This window comes from Phalacrocorax aristotelis, chromosome 16 (assembly GCF_949628215.1).
Source record: "Phalacrocorax aristotelis chromosome 16, bGulAri2.1, whole genome shotgun sequence".
Classification (NCBI taxonomy): Eukaryota; Metazoa; Chordata; class Aves; order Suliformes; family Phalacrocoracidae; genus Phalacrocorax; species Phalacrocorax aristotelis.
This window is the reverse complement of record NC_134291.1, coordinates 12,074,030-12,091,915: the sequence shown is the minus strand read 5'-3', so window position 1 is coordinate 12,091,915 and position 17,886 is coordinate 12,074,030. Positions and strand designations below refer to the sequence as shown.

Sequence of the window (17,886 nt, the reverse complement as noted above, 5' to 3'; positions counted from 1 at the left end):
TCAAGGTCTCCTCCATGTTTCAGAGTGCCAAACTACCTAAAGCCTGGGCATCATCCACAGCACCCAATTGCATCCTCTCGTCTTCTCCAAGGCCGCCAAAATGGGTGGACGTGGAATCTTGGGGACAGCGTGACCCCATGAAGGGCCTCAGCAGGCTGCGAAATTGGCCTCCCACTTCCACCCCCTTTATCTGTGCATTGGGCTGCAGGAGGAAGCGAGTTCAGCCAGAGTTTGTCTAAACAATTATGTTTTATCAGAAAAGCTGCTCAGATCTGCTTTTCCCAGGACAAATCTGGACAACTCCAAGGTAATCTCCATTCTCCTTCCTATCTGCACAAGATGGAAGCAGGGGAAGAGGACACGAGACAAAGAGCATCCAAACACTCCGCCAGTGCCTGCTCCACCTCCCTCAGTGTCAGCAGTCTCCAATGCTCATAAATCAGGAGGCAGCATCCACACCCACATCTGCCCCACACACATCCAAACTTTGCCTTCCAAATCCTTTCCTTCCCCCCACTCCAGACTACAGGGTTTTCAAATTCAGGAGAAAGCAGACTGAAGAGCACAGTTGACTGGAGAAGGTTTTGATACAGAAACCATTTGATACCTTCCCTCTCCTCCTGGACGGCTGAAGATCTCTATCTTTGTAGACCCCTCCAGTAAGCTGGGCAGAGCAGCTTCTCCCATCCTGCATGATCCCACTGCGCCTCTGTGACCAGGGCCAGCAATTTCCTTATCACCAGATGAACCTCGAAGAAGAAAGGACTCAATGCAAGGACTGAACCTGTGGCATTTTGCCATGTTCACCAGCTCCTTGTTACAAACAGAGGAACTGAAGTGGATAGAGGGATTCACCGAGGACAATTAGCAAGTGAACAGCAAAGGCAGGATCCTGACTTGCCATCCAACCTTCTGTTGTCTTCTCAGTGCTTTCCTGACTCAGTCCCTGAATTTATTTCCACTACAGATGGGAGTGAGTTGCCAGTGAACACCCTAAGTACACTATGCATGCGATGGAGGACAGCAACCTCTACACGCATAACAGCAGGAGCCTGCACATTTGTGGCTTCGGAGACTGTAACCAGGGACTCATCCTCTATTTCCATGTACCAGAACTGCAGAGAAGGGTTCAGAGGACACCACCACTTTGGTGCATCAGTAGAGACCAGCACAGCCTCCCAGATCAGAGTAAATAAAAAAACAGAGTAAACAAAAATTCCCATCCAGAGCAATAGCATGCAGGGGAAGCAAACACAGGCAAGGGCTCTAGCCGAAGCTGGATAGGGCAGTACCTGCGATACCCCTCCAGATCTACCCATCACACATGAAATATGTGTGCATGCATGCTGGAGTTGAAAGCAACAAAATACAATTTAAGACTTGTGAGTTACCATACAGTTGTAACTGAGAAAGCTCCTAAGAAAGCTTATGTATCGGTAGCTTTTATCACTGCCTTTTCCTCCTAGGCACCATACCCTTTTGGATTCCCATCTAATCATCCTTCCCTGAGATTTTCCCAAACTGAGCTCTTCTTTGAGGGTTGAAAGGAATGTCTGTCCCACTCCATGCACAGCAAGAGAGGAGGAGAGGGGAGAAGAACAGAGCCATTATAAAAAGCTGAAGTACTATCAATAAGCATCAAAGACACTCTAACCCCTGCACTTAAATAAATGATTGTCCACAGCAACCTGTTTGCAGAACAGCCTGACACAAGACCAGGTTTGCTGAGGGGCTGTCAAACACTACTGATAACAAGGGATTAGTGACTTGCACAGTTCTGTCCTGCTGCAACATCACTTTCACTTCCATCTCTTTGACTCTGGAAATAATATAGGAGGGTAAAAATTGTCTCACCCGAATGGAGACACTTCCAGATGAACTGATTGCATAGGCTCTCTTTACATTCAGCAGAGAAAACCAAACCCTTTGAGGACACAATTCACACCAGCCTAAGGGAGACATGCACATGATAAAATCAAGTGCAGACATCTCAAGCGAGACAGGGTGAACGCCATGCAGTATGTACGGATAAAGCCATGTGCAAGGGATCCATTGGGAGCATTCCCTGCTCATAGATGGACAAAGGTTGAATTCACAGAGAGACAGAAGGAGGTAAGTACCCAGCTCCCACTAAATATTTTTGAGCTCCTTAGAAACACCAGCCAGGGACCACACTAGAGCTGCACTATGGACAGCCTCTGCAGACCTAGAATTCAGAGAACACTCAGGGCTGGTAAGACCACCCAACTCAGATGTAACCTGGACACTGTCCCTTACATTGAAAAAACAAAACATAAATCTAAGGTTACGCTCATATCTGCTAGACCATCATTTTCACCCCTGTTGTACAACTTGTCTTTGCTATGCAAAAACCAACCGCTTCCACACAGAAAAAACTGAAAATCCCCATGCTGTCGCTCCTAAGCTGGCACAGCAACCTTTAATGGCTTGTTAAAATTATTTGCTTTTCATAAATGCATAAACATCTGCAAAGTTTTGTTGTTTGCAAGATGTTTTGGACCAGACCCTTTGGTCCAGCTTCGTCTCTAAATATGTCCAGTACTATCTTCATGCCAAGATAAAATGAAACAATTCAAGACACTGAAATATTTATGTGCATGACCCTATAAAAATCCAGGGAACTTCTACGCAGAGACCCATTCAGAAGAACAACAAAACGAATGGGCCAGATTCAACTAACCCAAAGGAAAGCAGCCCTCTCCCCAAGTCCCTCGTTTAAAACCTGTAACAGATGTACGAAAAATTGAGCCCAAAGAAGTCTGAGCACAGGCTGCAATCCAAGACCAGCTGCTTCTTCCATTTATAGCCATATTTACTTCAGCTTCTTCGTAGCATCTTGGACAATACAAAAGCATCTCTGTGCCTGTTTGTTTGCTGGAGGAGTAAAGAACACAACTGGCTTGCTGTCAAGTCATCTTTTTTGCTCACAACAATGTTTGATCTTCTCAAAACAAAATTATCTCCCTATAATCTCAATTCAGTTCCTCAAGTCCTCTTACACAGTTCATAGAGTTGGCACCGTACCCAGCCTATGGTGTTGCTTCAACTACTGGCCAACAGAAACATCTCAGGCAGGGACAGATGTCTAGAAATAGTTTAGAAGAAAATTATTTCTTAACTACAGAAGGTTCATCACCATTGCCATCGCTTCCCTCCCTCAGCAGACAGCAGAGAAGTCACAAAACGAGTGGCCAGGCCTTACTGCAGGAGATCAAAGCAAACTCTTTGTTTTATCTTGGTCAAGATAATGGATTTTATTTGCCTTATCAGCCTGTAGGATGATTAACCTAAATGTGAGAAAGCTTGAAGATGCCAAAGGAGTTGATGGGTGGGGAGCACGTTCCCCAGCAGAACTACCGTGGGCTCCAGACATGCAGATACCGCAAGATAAACAGAGCAGCTCTTGGGCCTGGTTCGTACACACGGCCCTCAGCCAGGGCTGCATTCCCCACCGCCTTCCAGTGTCACTTAAACATACGCAAATCCAAGGGCAGGCAGGAGTACTCACCTGCACTTCCCAATGCAGCAAAGGCACCTCTGTGCTCAGGGGCTGCCTGGAAGGCAGCAGCTGCTCCAGTTTGCATGCGTGGAGGTGCAGAGCCACGAGGGCCCTGCAGCTGCACAGGGTTCACACCCAAACACAGCGAGCACAGACTCATGAGCCTGCAGAGAGCCAACACTCCAGGTGCTGTGGAGTTGGCCACCTCCTGCCTGGATCAGGAGGCTTTGACCTCTACAGACACATTCGGCTTTAGATGATTCCTGCAAGGTTCAGGAAGTGATGACATTGATGCACAACCTATCCTGCAGACCCAACCTAGCAACGGAAGAGACCTGCCACGTTGTTGAGCCTAGCGCCAGGAGGGGTCTGCAGCTCAGCATCCATGGGTTCACCCTCTCCTGGTCTCAAGGGACGCAAGGCAGGGAAGGGAAATGGGAACCATAACACTTCCTATGGGAAACTTCCTTCGCGTAATGAATCACCACTAGGGAGATCACAGTGCTTTTACTATGGGCCCTCAGGGACTTCCAACAAGGGAAACAAATTCTCTCTATGATTGCACCTGGTCTGGCTGCCTGCACTGGAGACTGGAGGCAGGCAGGTTCGCTGCCCAGGGCGTATCCTGCATGGCTGGAGCACCCACATGGGACCACGATGGCATCCACAGAAGCTGCGCCCATGCAGACACAAAGAAGGGCACACGTGAATGCCAACATGACCGGAGCTGAACACGATGTGATGAGTTTGGGAACAGCGTTCCTGGGGGGCAAAGATATGCAGCAGATGAACCATTGCATGTACATCACCTGCCTCCTTCCAACATCCTCGGTGCCCAAAATATGCTCCAAAAGGAACTGAGGTGCGCTGGCCGCTTCCTGCACAGCCAGGGACAGAGAGCACACAGGGAGGGGGAAAGCAGAAAATGCCCGGCCCCCACCACTGCCCACCCCACACAGGCAGGAGGCCATGCACTTGGTGTCCCACATCAGGCAGCATCTCCATGATGGGATGTGATTGTCCCCCCCCACACGCTCCCAGTCCTTCATCCCAAGTCACTAGCACTGCAGGTCTCAATTTTTCCAGATTATCTCATTTTTGGTACCTAAGTTCACAAACTGGGACTCTGTGTTTCTCACTCAACCCCTCCATTTGGTATCTCAGGCTGTAGACATTTTCCTGTTAAAAATAACAACAACAAAAGACTACCCGTAATCTAGCCCAAATGTGTCAGCTGCTTTTAAGGAAATGTTTCCCTACAGCTTTAATCTCTTTGTACAGTTAAATTGCTGTGCAGCTCAGGGAGCTGGAAACGATTACTCACTCCGTCTCCACTTGGCCCTGGCCTCTTCATTGCAGGGAACGTTAACAGTCATCCAAACCCCTCTAAACCCCCAGCTCTAGCAAGACAGCCCAGCCCCTCACTCAGCGTCACCCTTGCAGGACAGCACAGAAGAAAAGTCGCCCCAAAGCTCAAGTGGCTTCACTTCTCCATCCCTGGGTGTCCATGGCAGGATGCAGGCTTGAGGCTGGCTGGGGGGGGCACCAGGCTGCAGCCTCCACCACAGCTTCCCCAGCACACAGCAATACGTCCCCAGTTTTCAGATGCGGCCTTCACAAGGAGATCTGTGGATCTGAAAGCTTGCCCCCACCCCCACCCTTTGTTGTTTGGGTTTTTTTTTTTTTCCTCAATTTTAGCTCAACTCTGCAGGAATCTCTAAAACAGCAAGTTCTAAAGAAAAGGCTTTCCATAGGGGTCCAAGGATAGAAAAAGAGAGTGAAAAAGTTTAATTGCTTCACTATCCTGACGTCGTCCTGCTTGTTCTGCAGCAAAATAGAAGTAGGGACCTTGCTAGTTTTTATGAGGTGCCTGGCACCCCGCATAGCTGTCCCAAAGGAAGGCATCAGGTAGCAATGGGAGAAAGACTCCAAAAAGCTGGAAGCTCAGAGATGGTTCAGACTGTTTTGCACATCACCATGGATCAGCAGAGAGACATGCTTCATCCACACTGATGGATGGGATATTGCAGAACGTCAAGTCCCTGTCTTAGGTGAAGCTTCCTTATTCATTATATCTGCCTTGATTTATCTAACCAAGCTCCTGAGCAACCTTGCAAGAAAGGACCACGGGGGAGAAGAACTGTGGCCCTACCAGTTGCCAAGAGCAGGAAAATGGGGCAATGGCAGGAGCAGGCAGCAGAGCCGCAGTGGAGAGCATGCCTTGCTGGCAGCGTGCTGTCCCTGCGGCCCCAGGCAACGTGACCACAGCAGCTTGTGGCAGAGACAAAAAGGATCATCAGATCAAACCAGCTTCCACTTCTCATCCAGGATCACTTCTCATCTGTCACCTGAGATGCCAGAAATGAGCCTTCACCACAAATACAAAGAGGTTCAGATTTGGGGGGAGCAGACAGAGTATTAAACTAATGTGGAAAACATTAACTTTTCTGGGACCAACGATGCCTTCGCCCCTGAATCCAACCACCACCGGGTTGCAAGGAACGACAGGAGAACATGGCATTCAACCACACAGGCCCAGCATCAGCGATGGAAAGCACCAGTGGAAGGACTTGCTCAGGCAGGAGGACACAGCAGTATTAGCCATGACGGGCTTGATACAGCTCTTCCCAAGGACTGGCCTGTCCCACATCCAGCTTGGGAGGAGCCCTCAAGATCCCTCCTTTGTGAAGGGCCGGCAGATGTCTCCAGATGAAGTATTGCTGCTCTCACGATTCCCCTTCCCTCTCATGAGCAGCCATGCTTAGCCTGCCACAGTGGAAAGGAGGCAGGTGGGGCTGCCACCCTGCCCAGGGCCACAGGAGACGTCCCAGCAAAGCCACTGCTTCAGAGCAAGCTAGGGAGGAAGAAGAGGGTCAGAAGCAGGAGGCAATGGGGCTGACCAAGCCAGCACCCCGCTGGCTGCAACACCAGCAAGGGTCACTGAAGCAGGACCCAGCCACCCCACCCAGCCCCACAAAGGCAGCGGGAGGGCAGCCGGGGGCACAGCCACCTGCCTCAGCCCCCTCCTGTCACAGCGTGGTACCACGGCAAGGAACAAGCTCTGGCCACACTGGTGTGGGCACTGCACACCCTGCTCAGACGGCACAAGGAGGGAACAGTCTCAGCCACCAGCTCCAGCCTGGGCCAGCGCTCCAGGGCCAGGAGCAAACTGCTGCCCAGGGCAGGAGCTGGGGAGAGGCCATCACCACCCACAGGCAGTCATACTTGGATGTTAAGATTTGTAAGTCCTACACAGTGAAGACAGACTTCCGCAGCCCCCAGGGCTGCAGGTTCAGAAACAGCACTTCCCTTCACATTTTTTTTAATATTTATTTTTAATTGCTTGTGCCTCTTTCTGCCCTTTGCATGCTATCTCCTTGCCTACACCTGCTGCACAACCCTGCTCAGATTTCTCTGGACAACTCTGACTATAGCAGTCCACGTTGCCCAGTCATCCCATCACATTTCCTTGTCCCAGCTGAGGAGCACCAGCCACCTTGGGGACACGAAGTCCAGCTTTGCCCAGGATGCTGGTGCAGTGGTACACTGCACCTGTGATGCGCACCCATGTCTTGTCTCCCTGTCACCAATGGCCCAACTCAATGTTAAACACACAGCAGCGCAGCGAATGCTCCCCAGGGAGTGCAACAAAGCATGAGAAGGACTCAGACATGGAGAAGAGGAATGGGGAGGAACATTTCTTGCTCTTCTGCCTCACGAAGAACAGCTCCCTGCCCTCCTCCCACCTTGAGAACCATGGCTCCAGAGCACACTCAGCCCACACCACCAGCAGTGCCATCCTAACAAAGCTCAGCACTTCAATTATTCCTTTTCTTTGTGGTTTGCTCCAAGCTGATGAGCTCTCTGTGATTGCCCTTCTCCAACCGGCCTCTTCCTGCACAACACACTCTCCTGCATACCTCCGGCAGCGGGATACAGGGTTAAGGGGAAGGCCGCTGAGCCCTTGCAACTGGTGGAAGGCACGTCCCAGCTCAGGGCTGAGAGCAACTGGAAGCAGCTGTTTGCACCCCCTCTTCAACTGTTTGCACTGGAGAGCCACCCAGCAACAGGATCGAGGAGCATCCAGTGCCGTGGGAGCATCTCTTGGGTGCCCCAAACCCTGGGAGCAGCAAGAGGGAGCAAGACTTCACGCTGTGTGTTACCTCTGCTGCAGGTATGAGCCAATGTTTTCCCCTGGGGCGTTGTGGTAGGACCAGAGCTGCAGTGGAGCTGGCAAGCTTCAGCAACATCCACAAGGCTCCCTGAGGGTCCCTGCGCAACCTTCCCAAAAATCCTCCCTGTGCTTACACTGGTGACAAGGAGAGATGCCATCCACCACCCAGCATCCCAGGGAGGAGCACCCTGAACTCATCCTGCACAAGAGCAGCCCGGGGCAACCTTGAGTCATGTTGATGGAAGAGGCTGGAGATGACTGGGAAAGGTACACAGGCTCTGGCAGCGACTCTGGGCTCTACGTTCATGCTGGCATGAAGGAACAAGGAGATGGAGCCCTCCCTATCCCATCTACTTTTTCTCCCTGCTCTTCTTGGAGGCATTTAGACTGAAAGCCCCTTTTGTACCAGTACCAAGAGCTGGCTCGCTCTGCAAGGCGGTCCCCAGACAGCTGGACTCTTTGGTAAAACTCATCCCCAGCAGCTGTCCCAGGCTTCTGAAGTCCTTTTTGATGCAGAGGGCCCTTCCTCTTCCCCCCAGGCAGCTGGGGGATTCAGCAGCTTAGACGGCCTTATGCTCTTAAAGTGCCCAACCATCCGCAGTTCAGAGCTTGGAAAGAAGCTCAGAGCAGCCACCCATGGGAGAAAATGAGCCTCCTGGGCACCACAGACATGGTGGCTGGGGACAGAGAGCCTGTAATGGAGACCCAGGCTGAACCCCATCACTGGGCTGGGCCTTAGAGCTCAGCCATGCCCAGCTAGAGTTGGCCCAACATGCTCCCTGCTGGAGCTGTTTGTCCAGTCTTTAAAACCCAGCTCAGAAAAGCCACACCTAAGCCATACACATGCACAGTGAGAGAAGCCCACTCAAGTCTTACAGGTTCAATATCAGCTCCACCACTGACTCCCAATTTGACTTTAGACCGTTCACACACACCAAAACCTGGCCTCTCCAGAGACCCCGTTACTGCCCTGTGACCAGGGAGAGGAGATGGAGCAGAGGACCATCCAACAACGGGTGAGACAAAGGTGCGTGGTCCAACTGCGGGGCCAGGCATGGACCTCCCAGGTCCCGGCTTGGCTACTGCACGCCATCCCACAACCCCCAGGGAGAGGCACAGGCTGGGGTAGGGACGTGGTACCCTCCAACTGACCACGGCATCCCTCACAGGCGAGAGCTCGTGGGTGATGGGGAGTGGAAAAATAATTAACAGCCCAGAAGAGGAAAACAAAAAAGATCTCCAAAACATTAGGGATAATAAATGATGTCTGGCAGGGGAGGGAAGGTAGCTTTAATACGGGTTTAATCAACAACAAGATAGAGCTAATACAAGCCAGGGCTCCAGTTTAACAGTGGCTCTGGTCCACAATTTTATTAGACTTTGGATCCAAGGCCAAAAAACCCTGACTCCTGCTAATGAAGAGGCAGTTTCTGCCCCACAACCATAAGCAACAACACTAAACAACAGGCCATCACAACAATGCTTCCACAACCAACCGCCTCTCCAGCACCTCAGAAGCTTTTCTAGATGCTGCACAGGTGGGTGGGTCCACACACAGGGCCCAAGCTGACAGCACTGTCAGCTTCTGCAAGCACCCAGGCTTTTGACGTTTTCTTTTTTATTTCATTTTAGGCTTGACAGCATCTTTTATTCAAACTGACAGCTCTTTCAGCCAGGATAAACCCACAGATAACAGCCATGTATGTAGACACATCTGAGCACAGATCCAAGACCAGCCAGAAAAAGCATCACCGCTAGAGCTGAAAGAGCAGCACGCAACAAACTGCATCCCCACGTGGGCTCTGAGCCCACAGCAAGGGACAAAGGCAGGTATCAGCCAGAGCCTCACCCAAACAGCTGCCCAGAGCTGTACTCACCTTCTTCTCTCTTTGACAGGCTCTCCATCAGCACTGGCTGCAGCTTTGGCTCTGCCTGGGGAGGCTGGGTGGTCAGAGGAGGCTCCGAGCTCTCCACTTGCCGTGCCGGTGGGGCTGGGACCTCAGCAGCCTTTGCTACCTGAATTTCCACGCGCTTCGTGGCTGTGTCAGGCACAGGAGCATTAGCCGTCTCAGCTCTCCGCTGGGGCATCTCAGGGATCTTTGATGCTGGCGCCTCTACCCTCCGGAGACCCAACTCCTGGGGCTTGCCGAGGGTGATCTCAGTCCTCCTTGGAGTAGGCTCTGGGGGTTTGTGCCCCAGCACATCTGCTCTTTTGAGGCCAAACCTTGACAACCCTGAGGTGGAGTTCTCCACCTGCTTGGATGAGATGTCAATGGAGATTTCTGTTCTTCTGGCTACTGGCTCGGGCAGTTTGGGTCCAGAGAGCTCCACTCTCCTCAGAGAGGGCTTGGGTGATCTTTGGCCTGTGGGGTCCGCATGTCGGGCAGATGGCTCCAAATTCCTGGTGCCAAGTTCCTGAAACTTCTGTGTGGAGCTGGACACAGTGGACCTGAGGAGGGTGTTCGGGGTCCGTCTTTGTGGGGTGGAAGAATTTGAAGACTGATCTACCTCCTCCACCTCAAAAGATCTTTTCAGAGCTGAAAAACATCAAAAGGAGTTCAGAATTTAGTTACCATCCACCTGAGCATCTCAAGAGAGGCTTACAGACACTGCTTGAGGCTTGTAACCCCACTCCTGCTCCTCCACCTAAGGGTTCATAGTCCCATTTAAAGCAGGTGAGGACTAAGGGCCAGGCTCTGCCTCTTCAGACAAGTTACAAACCCAGTAACAAAACTGGAACCAGAGCCAGGAAATTCAACCCCTGTGCATGCTCAGAGGGGAGCAGAGGGCCCCACTGTGGCATGGCAGAGCAGAGCAAGCACAGGACTCGGCAGCAGCCAACAACCCACTCCCAGCACCTCCCTTTTCCTCTCGTATCCGAAGGATGAGCAGATAACACAGGCTTTCCGCTGAGCACTGCCAGAGAAATCCAAGTCAGGAACACGAAAACAATCCCAAGAGAGCATAAAATCCATATAAATGCAGCAATAAAAACAAAGGTGGCAGCCACAAAGGCTCATATCCTTGAAAACAATCCTAGAGATCACCTGGGCCAAAGACTGAAGAGCTCTCAAAATACTGACACAAGACCCTGGTGCAAGAAAGGGGCCAACTGGGAGGCCTTCGGGACATCCTAAAATCTGAACACCGTCATCCCCATTTTACCAACAGGAAAGTCAGGAGGCAAAGAGAAATGGATGCAACGTCAGATTGAATGTTCCAATTTATGCGTGAAGAGGCAGCAGAGTCCCGCCTTCATCGAGCCCCAGCACCATGCAGGATCTGCCCCCATGGTCTTAGCTGCAGTAAAGCAGCACACAGGTCAGCCCCACACAGCAGAACAGCACTCAGACGCCCATCACTCGGCTCTGCCCGTCACATGGTCCCTCAGCACACAGGGCACCCCGGTCAGGCAAGCTACCTAAGAATGAAACAGCCGAACGCCTCCAAGCCAGGAGCATGACTAAGGAAACCTGATGGATGCCTGTGTCAGATCCTCAGCTCAGGAGCACAAAGTGTCACTGAAGAAAGCCTCCATCTGTGGAGTGGTGCTCCCATCCCAGCCATGCAGTCAAGGGGCAAGCAGCTGCGTGATCATGTCCTGGCTCATGCCTGGACATCCACATGTCCCACACACAGCCCTTCCCACCCCACTGAAGCCAGACCTCATTAAAAGAGTAGATGCCCTTAAGCCAAGCCGACCCCCTGCTCTGCACAGGAGCCAGCCAGGTGGAAACAAAAGGCTGAACTTCATAGGAAGCAGGGAGAAACACAGAACCGCTGCTGAATCCCATCCAAATGCCAAGGGCTGCCCATAACCCCATGTCCCCCAGTACCCAGCCAGGCGTGGGGTCGGGACAAGATGAGGAACAGGCCTGGGGTCCCAAAGGAGCCCCCATGAGACGAGGCTGAGCCAGTGTGATGACAGCCATGCTGCTAAGAACCAGCACAGGCATCAGTAATGGGTCCACCATCCTTTACATCAACAGGATAATATCAGTGAGATTCAGCCTTTAAAAACCTGGGCTTGAGATCACACGGGATGCCAGGAGCAGCGGTAGAGACTGGAGCACAGCCTTCCCTCGTCCAGGGTTGTCCACCCACCTCCTGGCCACCCCTGGGGTGGAGCTGGAGAAGAGCCACTGCACAGGAAGCGCCTCCTCTGCTCCACTGGGCTGCTCTGACCCCCCGGGCAGGGCCAGGGGGTCTGGGGACCCTCCGTCCCTTGGACACATCCGTTCGCCAGAGAGAAGCCATCTGGCGCAGCTGGGTCCAGCCGGCAGGACGGGGGGGCCGTCCACGTGGCAGCCGCCCCAGCTCTGCTCCGCCAGCAGACTGCAAACACAGCTGCTGACACCCGCCGCCCCCCGCTCCAGGCAGGGCCGCAGCAGATGCGGCTGCCTCCATCCTGGGAAGCAGGGGCTGGGGTCAGCGATGGCCCCTCCAAGGGTCCCAAAGGTGCTGGTGAGGAAAGTCCGACCCTCAGAGCTGGGGCTCACATGTCGGACAAGCCATAAAACAGGGAGGCACACAGGGGTTAGTGTTAGGACACAGGCTTTAGGCTGCTTTCCCTTTTTTGGGGGGAATACACAAAAACTGCTAAATATAACTGCTAAACCAGACACAATGGGCACTGCAGACCATCACCGGGACCCTCACCAGGACGCTCTGTATTAGTGACCCTGCAAAAGCCCCTCTATGCTGAGACAGACAGACATGGGCACAGACACACATCCACGTCCCCCAACTGTGGTTCAGAGCCTGGCACAGGAACTGCCAGGAAGCCACGGCTCCCAGCGAGGGGCTCCCAGCTGACGTGGGCAGGGAGGGACACATGGGGCAATTCACCCTCAATAGTAGCCCGATGGAAACAGCACCATGGCTGCTTTATGGCTAAGAAGAGAGGAAAGCACTGAAGCACAACACACAGCATCCACCCTGTAAAACTCAGGAAGGGCCTGCCCCATGAAGTACACTTAGTGACAAAATGGTCTATCCTGCATCTCAAAAACATTCAGGCATTGGTAGGAGGAGGGAGGAAGGCAGTAAAGAAAAATAAAGATTTTTTTTTCCTCTATTTTATCTGCTCTGTTTTCTGAATCCCACGGAGCCCTTCCAGCCATGTCACCACTCACTTGCAGAGGCGAGATGCTCTCCGTGGCAACCTCTGCCCTGTGGTCTGTGCATCTTGTGCACTGCAGGTCTGCATCTAAGCCTTAGTTATCAGCACCCCCAGAACAATTAACTAAAAAAAGGTCCCACACTTGAAAGCTGTTCCAACATGTCCAAAACTCAGGTCTCCGAACTGAGCTGCAGCTTAGACTCTCCAGCACAGACTTCTCTACCATTTTCCTTCTCCATCACACCCTTAATCCAGAAAAGAACATTTTAGCTATTTTTTCCCAAATTCCTAAGTTTAAAACAATGCACCAGTCAAGCCCGGTTTGCATTTTGCAGGAAAACAAAGGGAGCGGAAGGGGCAACCCGACGGGGAGCCTTTCCCCAGCCTTGAGCAAAGCTGGGTGGGCAAGAGCAGCAGAGGACACAGCCTGGCCAGGCACTGCTAGCTCCCTGATGGATGGGATCTCAGTTTTGTCAATGTCAGGCTTTTAAAACCTGCTTGTCACTCCTCCAGCCAGCCAGCTCAGCCTCATTTTATTCCCTTCAAGAAAGCAGCCCAATAACCTCACGACAGATGTGTCTGGAGGAACAGTTTAAAAGTAAATGCTCTCAAGGAACCCAATAGCAAAGGAAACACTGGCAAGCATCTTTTATTAACCAACATCCCTCTGGAAATTTCTCAGTACCAAGTGGTTTGGGGACTTATTTTTGACCTGATAATGAGCTTTGGATACAAACAGCCCTGCTGACCTAAAGGGTTCACTGCATGAACCACCTCCATCATCTCAGCTCCTTTCGGTCCCCTGCCACTTGCTAGTGCCAAAAGAAATGGTGGCATCAGCAACCAGGTGGTGGGTCATGCAATGGCATTGCTGGAGCCGCTGCACATGGCCCTTTCTTTTGACCTCAAACCTCTCGAAGTGCCCCAAGCCCGGGGTAAACCTGCCCAATGCCACCAGCACAGCCCTTCTGGAGCACAGCCATCCCTGCCCTTATTGAAGAGCTGGACTGAATGTAACACCCAAAAACGGCTTTTCTCCAGGTCCTTCTAGGCCCCACTGCAAAAAGGAGAAAAAGGTCAAAGCCCAGACACAAAGGCAATCAGAAAACCTAAGGAAGAGTTGCAGGAGACTCAAGCCATCCCAGTAAACCCTCCCATGCCAGCGCTGTGGACCTGACAGGCTGTAAGGGGGCACCCAAGGGGCTCGGCAAGGAACTGTCACCCCAAGGGAGGGTTGGAAATGGCTCAGCACAATTTCTGACAGCAAAATCATGAGGACCCCCAGTCCCCAGTGGCATTCCATCCCCAGAGTCACTGATTTGCCTGGGGACAACCCAAGAGCTTTCCCGCCCATGACTCTCTACAGGATGGGATGTCCAAATCATGCCTCTGTTTGCATGGGGATTTTGGTACCCAGCTTGTCCTGCTGGCACATTTGGTCACTGCCCTGAGTCCAGTGTGGTCTGGAGAAGGTCAGACATCCCAGGCATGAGAAAGGAGAGAAACTGTGACCCACAGGGTTTGTGTTTCCACCTCTGAGACAGAGACCCACTGCCATGAACATCATCCTCAGGGATGTCACCTTCAGCCATGGTGGCCCTCAGTGGCACTGAGCACGGCTGCAGCTCCCTTGCTCAGCACCGTCTCTCTCCTGCTCCTTGCACAGAGAAGAGAGAAGGACCTCAGGAAGCAAAACAACTCTCAAAAAAAAGAAAGAAAAAGCTTAAAAATAGCCTGTCCTGCCCAGAGCCAAGAAAGGAAAGTAAACAGCCTCTGCTCCAGATGACCCTCCTCCTGGCTTCCTGCAGGGAAGCTGGTGTGCTCATTACAACAACAGGAGCTGAAGACAGGGCAGTGCTGCAGGACCCTGCATCCCACTCCCACCCACACAGTGCCAGGGTACCAGGCCAGCAGTCACAGCTAATGCTCCAGGCTCCTGTGGGGCCCCAGGTCCACATGTCCCCGGACACCCTGGGCCAAACCCTCAGACAAACCCGAGCAGGGTTTGGGATGGCCATGCTGCAGGGTTATCCCCACTATGACATTTTCCAGGGGATTTTCGGCGCTAGCAGGGCTTCCCCAGCCCCATCGGCAGCATCCAATCTGCTGGCCGGTGTTGGACGCAGCTGGCAGGGAAAGAGGCAGAGGTGCCGAGCATCACCCTTCTTTCTTTTCCTCTGGAGGTGCGCACGCTGAGGTGTGAGCGCAAAATGGTGTTGCCATTGACATGTGCTTCCTTTTAACCAATTTGGGCAGCTCTGGCTCAATCCAGCATTGCTGAAGGCAGTGGACCCCCTCCCACAGCAGGGAAAGCCCAAAATTCCCTAAAATGAGATTTCCAAGTGCTTCCTTTCAGAAGCAGCTCTGTCCCTGCCAGCCTCTGCCCACAACCATCGTGTGTGGGCTGGGAACCACTTGCTGCAGTGTTCCTTTGGGGACCAGACCTTTGCAAACCTCTCGAGGTAGTGGCATTTTGCTCAGCATAATGCAGCCATGGCCTCACTTTGCAGGGCCAGCCAGGTAGGGCCAGCTTTACAAAATACCAATATTAATCCTGACAGATGAGGGAGGCACAGGCTTTCTGAGATGGCACCTGCTGCAGGCAGCTCTGCTGGCAGCTCCTGCAAACCCACAGTTTTGACCAAAATGTGGTTTCTGCCAGCCAGTCACTCTGAGGCAGGGAATGCATGCTTTCATCCCCGATCTGATGCTCCCCAAGCAAGCACTGGGCCTGAGAAATAATATTTGTGTGTCTTTCTGTTTTGTGCTGTGGCACTGGGGATGTCTGCTCAGCACAGTCACTGTGTCCTCCCGGTCACCCCACAGCACATGCCACCAGCTGCTCTTTAGGGATCTTGCAAATTGGGAAGAGGGCACAGAGGTCTGCTTCAAAACCCAGTAGCTCATATGACAGCCAAGATTTTTCTGGAGAAGCCACAAGCAAATGGCACGGCCAGGACCTCGTATCTACACACTCCTCTCCCAGAAGGGAAGTCCCTCCTTGGTCCCAGCCAAACCAAGGGCACCCAGATGTCATGAAGGGCTCTGGCTCCTGCCTAAGGGCTCCAAATCTTCCAGTGGGAAGCACCAGGATTACCCGTCCCTTCGTCCACTGCAGCTCATCCTGCTCCGCAGTCCAGCTCTGGGCACCCCATGGGACCCACGGTGGGTCAACGAGGGAACATCTGCTCCTTTCTTCCCTTTTTAAACAGAATACCCCAAGTAACAGTCAAGGCGATACTTTATACAAGGAAACCTCTATGCACAGAACTCAGAAGGAGACCAAAATAAACAGTGAGGGATGCTGACTCCACCAGGACCTGCTTCACAACTGGAGCCTTGGGCTCTGCCACAGCCACAGCGCCCAACTGCTTCCCATTAAACATCCTCTGCCCCTCACATGGTCTCTGTAACCCAGGGGTTACGTTTGCTTGCTTGCTTAAGCACAGAAAGCTTTTCTTGGGTTTTTCGACACATAAGAGCCTTATGGGACTAAGGCAGCCAGGGGCCCCGTTATTTCACACGATACAATGGTACCATTTGAGAGCGCTGACTTTCTCTAAACTGCTACCAGATGGTCACCTCCTGTTCCCAGGGAGGAAAGAGGGGGAGGCTGCAGGTCTCATCTTTCAAGGAGCTCTTAGAAACCCAACATAGCATTAACCACTCACAGCCCTTAAAGCTTCCCAGACCCCTGTCACCAGGCAGCAGGATGCTCACAGCAGTTTTCTGGCCCAACTCTAGTGCAAAGAGCATGTTTGCCCACGTTACCATGGGGCCACCTGAGTTTGGTTTATCCGAACCCATCATCCGTAAAGTTGTTGAATAGCTGCCATGATCCATAACAGAGGGGGATGCATTTTAGTGACTCAGTTACAGGAACAAGTAGGATGTTCTTCATGTACCTATAGGGTGCATGTACACTGTATATTAAACCTAAAGGTCCCGCAGCAGAACAGGAAGGGAGCTGCAACCCTGCCGTAGGGCCAGAGCATGATACCTCTATCCTGTCCTCAACAATAAGGTGCTCCCAACTGCACCAAGCCCCTCAGCTGGGTCAAAAACATAGGGCCGAGATGGGAAATTCACTCGCAGTACAGGCAGCAAGCGATGCTCCACATGCTGGCAGGGCTTTGTGAGTGCACCAACAGCTTCAAAATGGCACGAGAAATTCAGATGCCCTCTTATATCTGGGGAAATGAAGGCAGGAAACTTTAAAAGCGCCTTTCCCAAAGCCACCGATCATCCAATGTAAAAGAGAAGTCAGGGTTGCTGGATCCCCTCCCTGTGCATGTGTCAGGAGGTTTCACACCTTTCTTCTACCAATAAATCAACCTTGTTGCAATATATACATATAAACACATATGTAAAAATATATATAACGACAATCTGCTGTTGTAGCATGACTCTCACACTATCCAGGGTCAGGTTATGAATGGTTTATGCACAAATAAATCCTTTTTCTGACATTACAAATGGTATTCAAAAGAAGTTGCAATAGATTGCATGGTCTGACACATTATTTGTGTGTAGAAGATAATGCTGGCAACTTGCTATCACTATGCAGTGCCTTCCCGAACTGTGCAAACAGTACCAAGTTTGTGACTTATGGATGAAATTTGGGGACAAATCCAAGTTCAGGGCTCTGACATTAACCGAAGCTTTTCAAGCAGCATTTCACTCACACACAGTAAGCTACAAAGACAGCCTACCAGAAATGAACATGCAAAAGGAAAGTCAGGACTAAGAATAGAAAAAAAAATCCACACTCAGATTAACTCAAAATCCTAGCTTTCCAGTCCCTATAATGCAGTTCTAGAAAGGTTTTAGCTTTGATTCTCCATTACACTTTGGTTTATATAACCATTTACCCTCAGCAAAATGCTTCCAGATCAGACCAGTATATTTTACATCCCTTATATTAATTTCATACTTGCACAGAAAATTACATAAAATACAGGGTATCCAGCCCGGCAGATTGCATTACTGGCTCTGCCACAGGCTCTGTGCAGCTTCTGCCTCCAGTCTGTGCTCCAGTTTCCTTTCATATGGGGGCAGGGGGGGAAGGAG

At 51.7% G+C, this 17,886-nt stretch overlaps 1 protein-coding gene across 5 annotated transcripts in view; it reads right to left on the bottom strand.

Annotated features, from left to right (window-relative positions):
* SEPTIN9 (septin 9) overlaps positions 1 to 17,886 on the bottom strand; it is a 143,721-nt gene that overhangs the window by 50,401 nt on the left and 75,434 nt on the right. For all 5 annotated transcript variants that reach the window (XM_075111269.1, XM_075111272.1, XM_075111271.1 and 2 more), the window contains one exon: positions 9,572 to 10,231. In XM_075111269.1, the coding sequence (XP_074967370.1) occupies positions 9,572 to 10,231 (660 nt within the window). The remainder of the gene's footprint in view (positions 1 to 9,571; positions 10,232 to 17,886) is intronic.